The sequence below is a fragment of the Jaculus jaculus genome, chromosome 12 (genome assembly GCF_020740685.1).
Source record: "Jaculus jaculus isolate mJacJac1 chromosome 12, mJacJac1.mat.Y.cur, whole genome shotgun sequence".
Lineage (NCBI taxonomy): Eukaryota > Metazoa > Chordata > Mammalia > Rodentia > Dipodidae > Jaculus > Jaculus jaculus.
Window position 1 is genome coordinate 62,357,222 of NC_059113.1, and position 18,692 is coordinate 62,375,913.

General features: G+C 44.9%; 2 protein-coding genes across 2 annotated transcripts in view; one reads left to right on the top strand and one right to left on the bottom strand.

Annotated features, from left to right (window-relative positions):
• Positions 1-18,692, bottom strand: part of Znf668 (zinc finger protein 668) — a 704,021-nt gene that overhangs the window by 445,065 nt on the left and 240,264 nt on the right. The window lies entirely within an intron of this gene.
• LOC101607319 (integrin alpha-X) overlaps positions 11,310-18,692 on the top strand; it is a 36,072-nt gene continuing 28,689 nt past the window's right edge. Inside the window, 13 exon segments of the mRNA XM_045131589.1 lie at positions 11,310-11,376; positions 12,621-12,726; positions 14,286-14,389; positions 14,664-14,734; positions 14,886-15,000; positions 15,966-16,096; positions 16,215-16,360; positions 16,602-16,755; positions 17,393-17,543; positions 17,711-17,784; positions 17,940-18,069; positions 18,150-18,292; positions 18,475-18,615. Coding sequence (XP_044987524.1) covers positions 11,340-11,376; positions 12,621-12,726; positions 14,286-14,389; positions 14,664-14,734; positions 14,886-15,000; positions 15,966-16,096; positions 16,215-16,360; positions 16,602-16,755; positions 17,393-17,543; positions 17,711-17,784; positions 17,940-18,069; positions 18,150-18,292; positions 18,475-18,615 — 1,503 coding nt within the window. The 5' untranslated portion in view covers positions 11,310-11,339.

Genomic DNA, 18,692 nt, shown 5'->3' on the forward strand with positions numbered 1-18,692 from the left:
ATGGGTTGGCCGGGTCAACCTAAACTTTATGTCCCGGGAAGAGGATAAACAAAAATACAGTTTTGAGAAAAACCAAAATAATAAAATAGTTTCCCAAGACAGCCAGACTAAGGACTCTGGTTATGCACAAATAAGATATGTAGACATAACTGTATAAGCTTGGCAAATACCCTTGTGAGACCCCCTCCCCTTTCCCTTCCTTGCTAAAAGCCCTATAAAAAGAAACACCCAATAGGGCTCAGGGTCGACTCCTCTGTCTCCTACATGAGATACGTGTCGACCCCAGAGCTCTGGTTTCCCAAATAAAGCCTCATGCTTTTGCAGCAAGTTGGGTCTCCCGTGTGTCTTTGGGTGCGTGCTATCTCGAGACTTGAGTGAAGGTCTCCCTCTGGGGGTCTTTCAATTTTACTTCCATGAGTACAGATTTTTTCAAAAATTTGTGTGTAGGTTTTTCATTCATAATTGGTTTAATTTAAAATAGTTAGGCTTATTGGACTTTCATAAATTAAATACAATCTTTATGCCAAACTTCCTGCTACAATAACAAATGGCTTATTAAACTACCTACAAACAACATACAATGTTGCACCAATATTTAAAAACAAGAATTATGGCAATATATCCATAATGTTTTCCAGTTAACTGTTAAACTCTTGTCCAATAACAAGTTGGTTTATATGGGCAGTATGATTTATTATTTATTTTTAAAAATAAAAAGTCATAGATAAAGCTGTTAATTTGGCTCAAACTCTTTTTAAAACATAATGTAATTAAAAATTTAAGCAACAAGAGTAATTAATCTTAATTGAGATTTTATTCTATAAATTACTATCTCAATTTTAATTTCGCAAAAAGTCCTTATTGCTTAGGCTGGCTCTTAGAACATGGCTTCTGCTTCAAGATTTTATTCTCTAGCTGGGCGTGGTGGCACATTCCTTTAATCCCAGCACTCAGGAGGCAGAGGTAGGAGGGTCGCCATGAGTTTGAGGTCAGCCTGAGACTACATAGTGAATTCCAGGTTAGCCTGAGGTTGAGTGAGACCCTACCTCAAAAAACAAAACAAAACAAAACAAACAAACAAAAAAAGATTTTATTCCCTCATAGACAAATGTCTTCACCCAGAGGGTGTTATATGACATTTTATTTTTTCTCTAGATATAACATAAAGCCATCTTGAGGTAGAAAATACCTTGGCCAGGTAGCTACTAGAACATTAACACAAAACAATACAGTGATACAAGGTCTTTAGTAATTAGTAATGGAAGTAGAACTATTGACAACTCCATACTGGATGGAGAAAGGGGATCAGCAGACCCTCACCTGAGTTACAATTGTTCCCTCCCATCTGCCCTCCCTCAATGTCAGAGTTTTACAAAAGACTTCTAACTTCTTATAGCTGATGCCCTATCTTTAAGATTACTGAATGCTATAAAAATCATAATAATTAAGGTAATTATTTAATTTTAAAACTGACTCATGAAAAATTTTAAAACTACATAGTTTATTTGGCCTTTGCAGTGGTCTTTGTGGTTAAGGGTGATGTACATTGTCTATACTACTGATGTAGTAACATTGACTCACAAGTGAGTACTCATATACATTAAATATCAGTTAGATTCTTTGTCACCAGCCACTTGTTATACTGTTCTGTGTTTATGTTTTATGTAGTTTGTCTTTTATTTATTTTTTTATTAACAACTTCCCCATGACTATAAAACATATCCCATGGTAATACCCTCCCTCCCCCCACTTTCCCTTTTGAAACTTCATTCTCCATCATGCCCCCTCCCCCTCTCAATCAGTCTCTCTTTTATTTTGATGTCATGATCTTTTCCTCCTATTTTGATGGTCTTGTGTAGGTAGTGTCAGGCACTGTGAGGTCATGGATATCCAGGCCATTTTGTGTCTGAAGGAGCACGTTGTAAGGAGTCCTACCTTTCCTTTGGCTCTTACATTCTTTTTGCCACCTCTTTTGCATTAGACCCTGAGCCTTGGAATCTGTGATAGAGATATTGCAGTGCTGAGCACTCCTCTGTCACTTCTTACCAGAACCATGATGCCTTCTGAGTCATCCCAAGGTCGCTGCCATCTGAAAAAAGAAGGTTCTCTACCAAAAGTGAGAGTAGCATTAATATATAGGTATGAACATTAACAGAAGTGCTTACTGGGCAGTTTGATGAGTATAGTGTATACATTTAGCCAGACAGCAGCACACGTTGCACCTCTAGGACTCATGACTACCCCTGTTGTATTTTCAGTATCAGGGATGTATTCCCTCCCATGGAGCAGGCCTCCAGTCCAATTAGAGGGCAATTGGTTTCCACCATGACAGACTTGCCACTGTTGTACCTGTTGGCTCATTTGGCCTGGCTGGTAAAATATGAGGCTTGCAGTGTCCACTGTTGAGTATCTTCATTGGTGATTTCTCTCTCTCCCATTGAACTGCATGCAGAATGGCTACTTCCAGCTTTCTGTCAGCTGCTCTACATGGAGGAAGTTTTCAGCTCAGTTCCAACAGGATTTTTCAGTGGCCTTGCAGCCCAACTATGTGGAGTCTTCATCATTAGGGTCTTACCATCTATTCCTGGTTGGAAACCAAGGACCTTGGCAATGGCCTGTAATGTTTTGGGGGCATCAGGGACCTCCATGGTCAGCAACTCTCTGGAAGGCATCTCATCCCTGGCACTGAAAATTTTCTAGCAACAATCTATGGCTCTTGAGTGTTCCATTGTCCAAAAATGTAGGTTTCCATATGACTTACTTATGTCCTCTTAGATTTTGATTAGCCCTCCCTCTGCCTTTCCTTTACTCAGTCTCTTCCCCTGACCTTACTTGGGCCTTTCCACCCCCATTAATCTATCCTTCTACTTACATATATACAATACCATCCTATTAAGTACTCCCCCTCCTTACTTCCTTTCTCTTGACTTTATATCTCTTTTCTAGCTTACTGGCTTTTGCTACTGAATTTCCTTTGTACTCACGCAGAAGTCCAATCATCTGTAGCTATGATCCACATATGAGAGAGAACGTGCGATGCTTGGCTTTCTGGGCCTAGGTTACCTCACTTAATATAAACCTTTCCAGATCCATCCATTTTCCTGTGGATTTCATAACTTCATTTTTCTTTACTGCTGAGTAGAACTCCATTGTATAAATGTGCCATGTCTTCATTATCCACTCATCAATTGAGAGACATCTAGGCTGGTTCCATTTCCCAGCTATTGTGAATTGAGCGTCATTAAACATGGTTGAGCAAGTATTTCAAAGGTAATGAGATGAGTCCTTAGGATATATGCCTAGGAGTGCTATAGCTGGGTCATAAGGTAGAAAACAGACCACGCAAAAATATAATTTAAAAAGACATGTTTAGGGCTGGAGAGATGGCTTAGCTGTTAAGCGCTTGCCTGTGAAGCCTAAAGACCCCAGTTCGAGGCTCGGTTCCCCAGGTCCCACATTAGCCAGATGCACAAGGGGGCGCACACATCTGGAGTTCGTTTGCAGAGGCTGGAAGCCCTGGCGCGCCCATTCTCTCTCTCTCCCTCTATCTGTCTTTCTCTCTGTGTCTGTCTCTCTCAAATAAATAAATAAATAAATAAATAATAAAAAAAATCTATTTATAAAAAGACATGTTTAGATCAAAAAGGACACATGGTATATTAAACAAACATGTTATTTAAACAAAAAAAAGGGGGAATAAGGGCTAAGGCCCTAGCCACCCATGACTAAGCTACATGCTACATGTTAGATTGGGATGGGCTCCCAAAATGGAGTCACCACAGTCAGCAGAATGGTTTTCTGTTGACAGTGACAGAAGTCACTCAATCTACTCTGTACAATTAATATATGCCTCCCCCCCACAAAAGAAGATAATGGGGCTGGAGATATGGCTAAGTGGTTAAGACATTTGCTTGAACAGCCTAACGACCTGAGTTATGGGCTGGGGAGATGGCTTAGTGCTTGCCTGCAAAACCAAAGGACCTAGGTTTGGTTCCCCAGGACCCATGTAAGTCAGATACACAAGGTGGCACATGCATCTGGAGTTCCTTTGCAGTGGCTGAAGGCCCTGGCATCCCCATTTTCTCTCTATATATATCTGCCTCTCTGTATCACTATCTCTCAAATAAATAAATAAGTAAAATAAATAAATTAATTAATATTTTAAAATATATTTTGACACCAGGATCTCGCCAACAATATGTCTTGGCTTAATCCATCTTCCTGGTTTTCAAATACTTGGCCTTCCACTTTGGTGGCCATTGGATTAATTATCTGTACTTTGTTCTTTGTACAGTTGGAGGGATCAACTTAAAAAATACTTACTTGCGAAAAAAAAAAAAGAAGGCTGGAGAGATGGCTTAACAGTTAAGCGCTTGCCTGTGAAGCCTAAGGACCCCAGTTAGAGGCTCGATTCCCTGGGACCCACGTTAGCCAGATGCACAAGGTGGCACATGCATCAGGAATTCTTTTGCAGTGGCTGGAGGCCCTGGTGCGCCCATTCTCTCTTTCTCTCTCTCTCCCTTTCTCTCGCTCTCTCCCTCTTTGTCTCTCTGTCTGTTGTTCTCAAATAAATAAATAAAAATAAACAAAAAAAGAACACTTACTTTCCAGCAACTACAATATGTCTGGTTCATCAGACTGCTTTTAGAAGAAAAAGAAAAGGGAAATGTGGAAATCAAGTTAATTGGCAAAAAGCTAATCTTTGCATAGGCCAAGCCTGGGTACATGGAAGACTGTGAGCTTTGGATGGAGCTTCTTGAAGATGAAAAACTCACAGCCTCTCCAAAGATTTCCTGATGAGGGCTGCAGAGATGGCTTAAGGTGCTTGCCTGCAAAGCCTAAGGAGCCAGGTTCGATTTCCCAATCCCCACATAAGCCAGCTGCACAAAGTGACACATGCATCGTTTTTAGTGGTTATAGGTCCTGGTGCACTTTCTCTCCCTCCCTCTCCCTCTCTCAAATAAATAAATAAATAAAATATTTTTTTTTTAAATTTTTATTTATTTATTTATTTGAGAGTGACAGACACAGAGAGAAGGACAGATAGAGGAAGAGAGAGAGAATGGGCGCGCCAGGGCTTCCAGCCTCTGCAAACGAACTCCAGACGCGTGCGCCCCCTTGTGCATCTGGCTAACGTGGGACCTGGGGAACTGAGCCTCGAACCGGGGTCCTTAGGCTTCACAAGCAAGCGTTTAACCGCTAAGCCATCTCTCCAGCCCAATAAAATATTTTAAAAAGATTTTCTGATAAAATATACCTAAGCAAACAAATTATGATCTGGTCTGATGCAAATTCATGATCCATCTTATGCTCAGACGCCCCATTGCTTTGCCTGCCTGAATCTGAATGAAAGCTATGAGTAAGTACATGGGCTGGAGAGATGGCTTAGCGGTTAAGCACTTGCCTGTGAAGCCTAAGGACCCCGGTTCGAGGCTCAATTCCCCAGGACCCATGTTAGCCAGATGCACGAGGGGAGCACGTGTCTGGAGTTTGTTTGCAGTGGCTGGAGGCCCTGGTACACCCATTCTCTCTCTGTCTCTGCCTCTTTCTCTGTCTGTCTGTTGCTCTCAAATAAATAAAAAATAGACAAAAAAAAGCTATGAGTACAATCAGGGGGGAGAGTGCTCAAATACATCTCCCTGACCCTCCATTAAATCATATTTTGCCTGGTGTGTGTTCATTTCTTGTTTATCCAAGAAATTGCTGGGCGGTATTACAGCAAGCAGCTTCATTTTCTAACTCCTTCTCTCCCACCTATCTTCTTTTTAAAAATATTTTTTATTTATTTGCAAGCAGAGAGAGATGGAATGAAGAGACAGAGAGAGAGAGAGAGAGAGAGAGAGAGAGAGAGAGACAGAATGGGTGTGCCAGGGCCTCCAGCCTCTGCAAAAAAAACTGTATATGTATGTGCCACTTTGTGTATCTGGCTTTATGTGGGTACTGGGAAACTGAACCCAGGTCACTGGACTTTGCAGGAAAGAACCTTAACCATGAACCATCTCTCCAGACCTCCCACCAGTACTTTTTTTTTTTTTTTTTTTTGGTTTTCTGAGGTAGGGTCTCGCTCAGGCTGACCTGGAATTCACTATGTAGTCTCAGGGTAGCCTCGAACTCATGGCAGTCCTCCCACCTCTGCCTCCTGAATGCTGGGATTAAAGGCATGCACCACCATGCCCGGCACCCCCCACTTTTTTGAGGTAGGGTCCCTCTCTGGCCCAGGCTGACCTGGAATTCACTATGTAGTCTCAGGCTGGCCTAGAACTCATGTGCTCCACCCCACCCAGGGGGACAGAGAGAGAAAATGGGCATGCCAGGAACTCTAACAGCTGCCATTGAACTCAAGACACATGTGCCACTTTGTGCATCTAGCTTTATGTGGGTACTGGGGAAATCAAACTCAGGTCATTAGGCTTTGCAAGCAAATGTCTTAGTCACTGAGCCATCTCTCCAGGCCCATTATCTTCTTTGGGGGGGGATATATTAATTGTACAAAGAAGTAGACTTCATTATGACATCTGCATTCTTTGGTTATATTCATTTTCTTTGTTATCCTCTTATACCCACCACCTCCTTTCCCCTTTCCACAAACCTATCACCTCTGCTTCCTCCATAAATTTGCATGTAAGAGAAAAGGAGAGGATACTGCCTTCTCAGTTTGGTTTATTTTGTTTGACATGATGGTATCCAGTTCCATACACATTCTGACAAAAAAAAGATATGATTTCATTCATCTCCACAGCTGAATAAAATTGCACTGTGGGGCTGGAGAGATGGCTTAGCAGTTAAGGCTTTTGCCTGCAAAGCCAAAGGATCCGGATTCAATTCTCCAGGACCCACATAAGCCAGATGCACAAAGGGGCGCATGCATCTGGAGTTCCTTTGCAGTGGCTGGAAGCCTTGGCACGCCCATTTTCTCTCTTTCTCTCTCTCTCTCCCTTTCTCAATCTGTCTGTCACTCTCAAATAAATAAAAAATGAACAAAAAAATTAAAAAAATTCCACTGCGTACATATGCCACCTTTTCTTTATCCATATGTCCAGGTGATTGGCTAATTCCATAATTTTGCTACTGTGAATGACGTTACAGTTTTCTCACTCCTCAGGCAGTCTCTTGAGTACTCGCCTCTGCCTTCAGGATGAAATCTTGTTTTAATTAAGGGGACTTCCAGGTCCCAGGGCCTACTTCCTCTTCCTCCCTTGCCCACAGCCTCATCTATCACACCCACCTCCCACTCTCACAGTTCCCACCACTGATCTCACAAACAGGCCCTCTGGGTCTCCTCCCTCCCCCACAAGGGGCTCTCCCTTCTGAAACCCACTTGCATGCGCCTCTCCACTTCAGTTGCCTAGAAGACTCAACTTAAGTGCTGTAATTACCGATTTTCAGGGTCAAGCTCGTTGTCCCTGGATCATGATGAGTGATGGGGGAGGGCAGTTGAAGGACCGGCAAGCAAAGGAAAACGCTCCGTGGGGGGATGGGTCCCATCCTGGGAAAATGGGCGGCTGGTCAGTATTCTGGACTAAGACTTTTATGCCCTAAGAAGGTCTTTGACTGGTCTGTGCCTAGATGTAAATCAGGCATCGAGTTAACATGATTTTTTTGGTTAAATTTAAGTTATGTAGAGACCTTGGTTGATGGGTTGGTGGGTGAGGGAGAAAAGCTAAGACTTGTAAAAGCCCCACCAAAAAATTCTTAAAGGAAAAACGAAGTAAAGAGAACCGAAGTCTGCCCCTGATTGCCATCTTGGTCAGCCAGGTTTGGGTTTGGGCTGGAGTTACCCTCAAGCCTCTCCAGGGCGGTTGACATCTTTTGAACCTGTTCCCTAACTGGCAGCTGACAAAAAAGCCTATCTTACTCATAATCTCTATTATTTCCTTCTCCCAACAGGCAAGCCCTAAAGGAAATGGGAAGGTGACTGCTCTTTTTTCAAACTGAATAGGGTCACAGGCTGTAACAGCTAAGATTTCCTTGAAGGAAAGTTTTTTCTATTTTCCATTTTGGTCCAATGTCTTATCCCGACCTCTGTGTAGGCCTTTTTCTTTGGTCTTTTCCTTTTGAACCTGAGGTAACATTTGCAGGAGATAAACAGTAAAAACATTGTGGTTATTATTAAGACATTAAAGAACACTATGCGCCCCAAAGAAGTTAAAGTATTATATGAGGGAAACATACATTTTAGTCAGCCAAAGCTTGAAGCTTAACTAAGCTGTCTCTTAGTTGTTTATAAGTTGAATTCTTTTCCTGTGGACAGGCTAAGGCAGGTGGCTCCAACAAAGCCTAGTTTAGCTATTTAAAGGCTAATCTGTGTTCTGGGTCCCAGATAAGAGATTTGGGGTTCTTTTACCAATTGGTATAGGGGTCTGGCAACTTAGTGATGTCCAGGAATCCTCTGAGCTGTATGGGGGTCCTAGGTAAAGAATAAGAAAAAATGGACCCAATTATTTCTTCTCCTCATTGTTTAGTCCCTTCAGCTAGTATCAGAGTAGGTAAAAGGCATACAGAGCTGAGCTTTAGATGTTGAAACCTTGTGTTCCTTGTCAGCAAAGAAGTTTAGGAGGGACCGGGTTCCATTCTGTGAGCTGTCTTCAGTTTGGACACAAAGGAAGATGTCATTTGTATGTTTTAAAAACTTGAACCTCTGAATAAACAAACTAAACAAGTTTCTGTGAAAGGACTTTGCCAAATATGTGAGGATGGTCCTAAATCCTTGTGGTAACACAGTCCAGTGGATTGGTCTAATGGTTCTTCAAAGGCTAATAGATATTGTAAGTTTGTGTCCAATAGAAACCAAAAAAAAAAAAAAAAAAAAAAGCATTCTTCAGATTAGGAACAGTGCACAAATTTGTTTCTTAAGGAATTTGAGCTAATAATGTATAAAGATTAAGTGCTATTGGAAGACTGAGCATTACAGCCTCATTAATGAGACAGAGATCTTGTGCTAACCTCCATATACCATTAGGCTTTTGGACTCCTAATATCAGGCTACTTCATGATGCTAAAAGACCTTGAGATTTAAATTTTTCTGTTATTGGTATCAGGTCTTTAAGGGCTCCTGGTCTTTAAAATTATCCCACACAGTGAAAAATAGTCTCTCTAGGAAGACATCTCAAACTTGTTGCCACCAGAGATGATCAGAGAGCCCAGAAGATGGAGAGGAAGCCCTGCCATCCAGCAAGGAAGGGCTCAGGAAGTCCTGTAGAGAGAACAGAAAAGGCAGTTGTGGTATCCTTGCTGAGACTAGTCATTGTCTGTCAGGATAATGAGATTATGCTCCAGTGGGACCTCATCTTCCACATACTGTGACAGTGCACATGGCAGCCAAGAAGAGACATTTCTTTCTGTATGTCAAGGGTAAGATCTTGCCAGGTACCGTCTTCAGGAGATAGAACCCAAGGGATAATCTACCTCTTCAGAGTGGGGTCTGTCCACACATTCGTCACCCTATTTCCTCATGTACATCAAGAACACTTAAGGGATCTGGGACCTACAGTCTTCTTGAACACCACTGTTTCTCTTCCCCATTTCACACCACTTAACACTAGAGGGAAAGTACTATGGACTAAAGAAGTGTAGCATCCCAGTGATGACCAGGGAGGAAGAAAAGATCACCAAGACTTTCCCTCAACTCATTGCCAACTTCAACACACTTCTTCCAAGTCTGCTCCAGTGACTCTTGACAGAGATGTCAGAGATGTCTTGGGGGAAATTGTCATTATCTCCTGAGGACATACTCCAATTTGATAGGAAAAGAGACTTGTTCCAGTACCAGACATCTAGTCAGGCTGTTGGGGCCTGGCTTCTACCAAGAGACCTTTGGGAAACCCATGAGGGGTAACGTTAGCTACCTTCATGGCTTTCCCTCGGGCCTGTACATCTGGGGGTCATTCTGCAAGTAGTCTGGATCCTCTTCCTGGCCAACATTCCAGACTCCAAATGGGGTATGGGGATCCCCCAAGGAGAATTCTAGGGAAGCTCACACCTGAGTCTTTGAGATTGGCAGTCGTGATAATCACATTTGTCTGGCTTATGGGCACCTGAAGTGGTAGTGAAAGACATTACTTATAAGGACAACTTAAAAGATTGTAGATTTAGCAAATTACAGATTTCAGTGGAACCTCACAAATATGCATGTTACTGATTTCCAGGGTTGAGTTCATCGTGCCTAGATCATGATGGATGAGGACATCAAAGGGCAACATGCAAAGTTGTACTGAAAGCGGAAGTTAAACATGCGCTCAGCAGCAGAGAGGGTGTCCTGGGACAAATGGGTGGCTGGCCAGAATTCTGGAATAGTTTTATGTACTAAGGAGCTTGGTCTATTCCTATGTGTAAATTGACATCCAGTTGAGATGAGATTTATTGGTTAAGTTTAAATGTATATAGGAACTTTGATTGGTTGGTGGGTCCTGGAGAAAAGCTCAGGCTCAGAAACAGCCCTCCTGTGGGAAAAAGACTCACCAAAAAACTCCTAGAAGGAGGAAGAAACAGGAAGTAAAGAGCACAGAAGGCTTCCCCTGGTGTGTGAGTCAGGTTTAGGTTTAGACTGGAGTTGCCTTCTAGTCTTGCCAGAGCAGGTTGACATTCATATTCTTTGGGACCCATGTCTCTAAGTAACTTCCTACAAAAGAAAGCTACTTTGCTCCTAATCTCTGTCCCTCCCTCCTCCAGGCCTTTCCGGACCCTCTCCGCCTAGTGTATCGTCCTCTTGTCTCCGTGCCTCCCTTCTCCTAGCAACCACCTTGCTGTTTATCCATCCATCTGGCTTCTGTGTTGATCTCCAGGGATAGGGCTTATAGCTTTGTTTTCTTTTCTACCTAGCAAAGGTTTCATGTAATCAGCCTGCAATTAGGCTTGTTAAGTGATGAATAAATAGCTGAATGAATTAAGAAATACCTACTCCATGCTCCTCTTAGGGGTCAGTTGCTCACTTCTTAGCCAGACCAGAGTAGAGAACTCCCATTAGGGTCCTGAAGAGATGGTATCTGCTCCCCTGTTTTCTAGGCTTGCTGAAATTTCAAAATCAGAGGGAAGCTTCTGCCAATGGAAAAGGGAACTGAGAGGGGTAAACAGGGCAGGAGGAGATTTTTACCCACTTAGGCAAACATTGACAGGACCAGAGAAGTGGGCTAAGTCATTTCTAATTAGAAAAACCACTGGGAGTATATGGGCTGCCTCAGTCCCTTTCTTTGCCCATTTGGGCTATAATCTCCCCCTCCCTGTGAGTCATGCTGACAACTTCCCTTCTGGCCTCTGACCACCTTTCTGCTCACTTGCTTCTTTGGTGCCTTGGTCTGGCTGTTCCTGAAAGAACTCAAGAGTCCTGTGTCTGGCCTCTAGTCATGAGTAACACCTGCATACTCTTCCTTCTACTGATGGGTGAGCCTGAGTCCTGAAGATATGTGGGGGGTGAGGTCCTGGTTTTAGAGAGATGGGGGATCTGTAGCTGGGTGTTGTGGCATACGTCTTTAATGCCAGCAATTGGGAGGCTGAGGTAGTCGGATGACTGTGAGCTCTTGGTTAGCCGGGGACTAATTCCAGGTCAGCTTGGGTTAGAGCAAGACCATACCTCAAAAAAAACCAAACCAAAATAAAAAATTAGATATATGGATCTGGATAAGATATAAGGGTCTGGGTAGGGAGAGAGAATTGAAATTAGCAGGGAGGCTGAGACAGAGTTTGGGACCTGGAGTTTGTGGAAGGAAAAGATGTGACCCAGCTATACCATCCTATAGGACTGTATGACCTACCACTAGAGATACTTGCACATCCATGTTTATTGCCTCATTATTCACAGCAGCAATGAAATGGAACCAGCCTTGATGTCCATCAACTGATGAATGGATAATGAAAATGTATGCACAATATGTACAAGGGAATTTTATTTTGCTATAAAGAGAAATGAAATGATGAAAATTGCAGGAAATGGATGGTCCAGGAAGTATATTAAGTGATATGAAAGAATGAAACTCAGAAAGACAAAAATCACATTCTTTCTCATACGCAGATCCTACCTTTTAATAGTTTATGTGTGTGCATATAAATGGGTGTGAGTGTGGGTAAAGGCTATGAAACTAGAAAGGAGACCATGAGAGGGGGAAAAAGAGATGCTGAGGAAGGGGAGAGGGCAATAGAACCTGTGACATGAAAGTTGAAATGAAGTGGACAGGGTACAAGGGGGTAAGGGATGGGAGAGAAGAGGAAGGAAAGGCAACAAAAACAAATTTTGTTGAAAATGTTGTAGTGAGGCCTAACACTGTGTATGCTAATTAAAATAAAAAGAATCAACTTGGGGAGGATTGAAGGGATCCAGGTTGGCCTAATAATCCACAGATTTCTAAAGTAAGCAGAACAGTCAGCTTCTTCCTGCTGTGTACATGTCTCTTAAGTTTTCTTAGACTCTCCCTCAGGAAGCCCCAGCAGTAGAGTTGGGGAAAGGTTATCTTCAGAGCTTGAGAGTCACTCTGAAGGAACAGGGGACTGTGTGCTCTATGGAGGACAGAAGTCTCTGCCCAGGGATATTGGGCCTAGAAGAGAGACACGGGAGCCTCTGAGGAGTCTGTTAGGGTGAGGCGGTGGTCACACAAGAAGAGCTCTTCCCCAAAGTTTCTTTTCTTCCCCAGCCTTCTCTTCTTCTCTTGCCTTCAACTTGGACACAGAACAGCTGATAAACTTCCACATGGATAGCAATGGGTTTGGACACAGCGTGGTCCAGTATGACAACTCCTGGTGAGGACTGGGTAGCACGTGATCTTTGGCTCTCATCCCTGCTCATCCCCGTCCTTCTCCAGCCTCATGTCCCTGCGGCATGATCTGCACATTTTTATTCTGTTGGGTATGGCAGCTTATATTGTTGAGAGGGAGAGCAGGCCAGTTCCCTGAGAGGCTCAGAATAAATGCCCTTTTAGAAGTGGAGCTTCATTAGGAGAGTTAGTATACCATAGAGGAACAGACAGAGCCTCCAAAGCCAAAAAGACAGCAGCTTTCTCTGGTTTCTAAAGAACAAAATGAATTATTTTACTTTTATAGAGTTCTTGAAGGAAGAGGAAGTTCTATGCCAGGTGACTCAGCCTACCATGTTAGGAGCTGCAGAGGCAATATTAAAGAAAGAAAGAGAGAAAGAGAGAAAGAGAGAAAGAGAGAAAGAAAGAAAGAAAGAAAGAAAGAAAGAAAGAAAGAAAGAAAGAAAGAAAGAAAGAAAGAAAGAAAGAAAGACTGGTCCTTAAGGTCTTTAAAAGGTTGTTCTGCTGCCCTGTTCCTGTTCACATCATGGCAGGGGTGGGAAAAATTGGGGCTGGAGAGATGGCTCAGCAGTTGAAGGCACTTGCTTACAAAGCTTGACCACCTGGTTTGATACCTCAGTACCTACGTATAGCCACATACACAAAGTGGCTCCTTTGCAATGTCAACAGGCCCTGGCACACCCATTCTTATTCTCTCTCTCTCTCTCTTGCACACATGCTCTTTCTCTCTCTCTCAAGTAAATAAATAAAAATTTAAAGAGAGTATATTATATTATAATAGATATATTATAATTTATATGAAAGTTGTCTCAGTTGGGACAAGAGAGTTTCTTGGAGTTTTTGTTTTTGTTTTTCAAGGTAGGGTCTCACTGTAGCCCAGACTCACCTGGAATTCGCTATGTAGTTTCAGGCTGGCCTGGAACTCACAATGATCTTCCTACTCTGCCTACTGAGTGCTAGGATTAAAGGCGTGCACCACCATCCCCAGCCTCTTAAAGGGTCACATCTATGTTCTAATAGCAACTTTCTCCATATTATGAATATATAGACTGAAAATAGGCACTATTTTGCTATTAAATAATTGTGAACACTTACTAAATGTCAGACACTGTGACCTGCATGTCATAAGTAGGCATTAATTTAGTTTTATAATACCCTTATACAGAATAGGCCAGCCAGCAAATATTTATTCAGTGCCTACTCTATGTCATAGATGTTGGGTGTATGTCAGAGAATAAAGCAGAGCAAAGCCCCACCCACACAGAATTTATTTATTTTTATTTTTTATTTTTTGAGGTAGGCTCTCACTCTGGTCCTGGCTGACCTGGAATTAACTCTGTAGTCTCAGGGTGGCCTTGAACTCACGGCGATCCTCCTACCTCTGCCTCCCAAGTGCTGGGATTAAAGGCGTCCGCCACCACACCCATCCCCACACAGAATTTAAATGTTTATGAATCCCCATCTCTCACAGAGGTGAGCTGACTGGAGCTGCTTTGAGCTCTAGCCTCTGTGCTCTTAACTGCAGTATTCCTTGTTTCCCTACAGGGTGGTGGTTGGAGCCCCCAATGAGATAACGGCCACCAACCAAATGGGTGGCCTGTACAAGTGTGGCTATCTCACTGGCAGGTGTGAGCCCATCCGCCTGCAGGGTGAGTCACTAACCTGCCCACAGCCTGATGCTGAACTCGCCTGCCCTGGGCCCTGGGCAGAGCCCAGTAATCCCACTTGCCAGCTGCGGTCTGTCTGCAGACCTAGGCCTCTGGCAGGTTTTTCCACCCCTCTTTGGCTCCCCTGCCTGTTCCAGCCCTGCATGCTCCCAGCTCCTGGGTGCTTCCTTATTCCCCAGGTGGAGGTGAGCCTCCCAGCTCTTACACAGTCTCCCCTGTTCTCTGAGGGTGACCATGCACATGTCTGTCTCATTAGTGCCTCCAGAGGCTGTAAACATGTCCCTAGGCCTGTCCCTGGCCGCTGCTGCCAAGCCCTCCAGGCTGCTGGTGAGTCTCCCTGGATCACAGAAGGGTCTTGAGGGAAAGAGCGGGGATTTGAGGCTGGTGGGCCTGGAGTCTTGTAGAGTGTGGACCTGTTGGGATGGAAGGGTGGGTCAGAACCTAGGAGGCCCCTACCATTAACTTTCTCTGTCCCAAGGCCTGTGGTCCCAGGGTGCACCATGCATGCAAAGAGAACACCTACTTAACTGGATTCTGCTTCCTGCTGGGCTCGTCCTTCCTGCAGGATCAAAGGTTCCCAGCTGCCCTGCAGGGTGAGTGTTGAGGGCCACCTGCTTCTTTGGGATGCCTACACCCACCCAACTGGGGGTGCAATGGGATCACACGCTTTTGCCAAAATGGATAAAAGAGAAGTACTGGGGGAAAAAATGTTGCTGGGTGGCGTAAGAGCTGCAAACACAGCAGAGAGCCACTGCCGGCTTGAGCCTCTCCTGCTCCTACCCTGTTCTCCTGGAAACCTTCCCTATAAAGTTACCCTCTCTGTCAGTCTGTTCATCTGTCAAATGGGGTTCGTAATATACTCAAATGTGAAATTAACACAAGTTGACCCATGACCAGAGTCTGGTATAGTGCCTGGGATTAGTTGAGAGTTCCATTAATACAAGATGTGATTACTTCTAGAATGAAAATAAAGGGGGTTAATTTTCCTTCAATGATTATAGCACTCTGGGTAGGACTGAAGTTGTGTATATGTATCTTTGCATCTGTATATGTTTGTGTATGTCTATGAGTATGCATATGTGTACATGTGCGTGTGTGCGTGTGTGTGTGCGTGTGTGCGCGCGCTTGGGCAGGTTGAAGGAACAGGGCTTGGCTTCTCTGGTGCCCATGGAGATGAAAGATAAGGATGTGGAAGTGAGCTTTTCAGACCCACCCCACAATAGACTGAGGGCACTCCCTGGTTTCACATTCACCTTGAAGCCCTTGAGGAAATGGATGGGTGTGCTTCCAGCACATTCCTGGGCCTAGACTCCATCCACAGGTACTATCAGAATACTAGTCTCTATTCTGGAAGACCCTGGGACAGAAATTGTAAGCTGGGAAGAATGGGATAAGCTGGAAGATTCTGCTTTTATCCAGGAAGGGGAGCAGGGCCCATATTGAAGCTGGTGCCAGAAGACAGCCAGTGTGGGGCTCTTAAAATACTGAACAAAAGTACAGTTCTGCACGGACCAGTGAGGAAGGACACTGTGAGGACCAAGGTTATCAATTTCCCCAGAGTGTGCAAAGCAGGATCAGGACATCGTTTTCTTGATTGACGGCTCGGGCAGCATATTGCCCAATGATTTTGAAACAATGAAGCACTTTGTGAAAGCGGTGATGAGCCAGTTCCAGAGACCTAGTACCCAGGTGAGTTCCTGGAGAAGGGAGGCAAGTCTCCCAGATCTGCTGCTGGGAGGCTTCTGGGGACGCACTAGGAGTCTGGAGGAAGAGTAGTTGCAGCCCCAACCCCATACTGTTCTCCTAGTTCTCGCTGATGCAGTTCTCCGACAAGTTCCAGACACACTTCACCTTCAATGACTTCATCTCCAGTTCTAACCCTTTAAACCTGCTGAATTCCGTACTCCAGCTGAAAGGGTCCACACACACGGCCACAGCCATCCAACAGGTCATGTGAGTGCAGACTTCCCACACACCCTTTCCAAGAGCACCCAGGTCTCCCCTGGGCTATATCTGCCTCCCCAAGAAAAGAACAGCAGAGCCTGAAGTGCCACTCACGCTGCCCTGGCCCACTGGGGGTAGTTGAGCGGGACTGGGGCCTCCCAGGAGGAGGAAGAAGTCCTCATTTGCACAAAACATCAGAAATAAACGTAGTTTTCACCACAGGCTTTTGGACCTTCTTCTTTCTTGTCAGAAAACACCTGTTCACTGCCCGCAGTGGAGCCCGGAAAGATGCCACCAAGATCCTCATTGTCATCACCGATGGGAGGAAAGAACGTGACCGACTGAATTATAAGGATGTCATTCCCGTGGCAGAGGCAGCAGGCATCATCCGCTATGCAATTGGGGTAGGGCAGGAAGATGAGCACCCATTATGCCCTCTCATCACTTACTTCCTCTGGAGACTGTTCTCAAGGGTAGAAAGCCCTGGCTCTCTCATTCGCTGGCTTCAGATGAAAACTCTGGGAAGTCTAGGAGCTATGGTCCCTTTCCTTGAACCCCTTGATGCTTTCTTTGAAGACATCTGTTTTAAGACTAACTCTGCAGTGTTCTTGGAGGAGATCAGCAGATGTACTGTATTATTCTTCTCATCACTGACCAAAATAACTGGCAGAAACAATTTGATGAAGGACCATTTACTTTAGCTCACCCTTTCAGAGGGTCTCCACCAGGTCTTGATGGAGAAGGAAGAATGGAGTCCAGAGTGGTAGGCGTGTGGGGTCACAGCTCTTCATATTGTGACAGACCAGGAAGCAGAGGAAGTAGTCCAGAATGGGGTGGGGCAATATAACCTTCAAAAGCTCCCCATAATGTCCTAGTTCTGCAGCTAGGCCCTACTTTCTAAAGGCTCTACAGCCTTCAAAATAGCTCCACAAGTCAAGGACCAAAATATGAGCCTGAAAAGGGCATTTCAGACCCATACCATAATTATATATGGAATAATACACTTTTCATGTTCACCAAGTTGATCTTTGTTGTGGACAGGTAGGAAAAGCTTTTCATAGTTCATATTCTTGGCAAGAACTAATGGACATTGCATCGATGCCCTCCCGCGAGTATGTATTTAATGTGAAAAACTTTGGTGCCTTGAGGGATATTCAAAACAAGCTGAAGGAGAAGATCTTTGCCATTGAGGGTAAGTCAGCAATGGAGTGTCAGAAATCCTCAGCCATCAGGCCTTTTCCTTTCTGAACCTAGACCCCCATGTGCTAGGCTCTAACCTTTAATGCAGGCACTGGTCTCTGATCTTAGAGTCTTCTAAGAAGCCTTCTCTCTTAAACCCAAGAATCATGCTTTCCTCAGGTACAGAGACAGTTAGCAGCAGTTCCTTTGAATTGGAGATGTCCCAGGAGGGCTTCAGTGCTGCCTTCACACCTGTGAGTGGGGCCTCTTCACAGGACGGCATACGATGAGGGAGAAGAGGGAACAGTGTGGGGCAGGTGGCCATTGAGTAGCTGTGAGAAGCAGGCCTCCCTCAGGTTAGGCTGACATCCTGCTCAAGCCTGCTCAGCCCTGGAATCCTTTCTCCTAGGATGGGCCAGTTCTGGGGACCGTGGGGAGCTTCAGCTGGTCTGGAGGTGCCTTCCTATACCCTCCAAATACGAGACCCACCTTCATCAACATGTCTCAGGAAAATGTGGACATGAGGGATGCTTACCTGGGTGAGAAGAGGCCAAGGGGTGGGAACAAACTGCCTGGGAATGGTTGGAGAAGCCTTGGAACTGAGGCCTGGACTCCTCAGGTTACTCCAGCGAGCTGGCCTTCTGGAAGGGGGTCCAGAGCCTGATCCTGGGGGCCCCTCGCTACCAGCACACCGGGAAGGTCATCATCTTCACCCAAGAATCCAAGCGATGGAGGCCAAAATTCGAAGTCAGAGGGACGCAGGTTGGTGTGGAGGGAGCCAGAGTAGAGGATGGGGGTGGGTGGGCAGTGTGGCCAGGGGTGGAGAAGGAGATGAGGGGGCTTTGGGGTCCACAAGGGAGGTCCTGGTGCTGGGAGAGAGGCGGAACCTGGTCCAGAGGGGGCATCTGGCAGGGCAAATGGATGACTTCAGCTCTGCCCTCCAGATCGGCTCCTACTTCGGGGCCTCCCTCTGCTCCATGGACATGGACAGCGATGGCAACACTGATCTGGTTCTCATTGGAGTCCCCCATTACTATGAGCAGACCCGAGGGGGGCAGGTGTCCGTGTGTCCAATGCCCGCGGGGGTGAGTGGCTGGGGGTCGTGGCCTGGGCCGTGTCAGGGTATGGGCTGGGGAATGGCTCAGGTCGGGCCTGACACTGA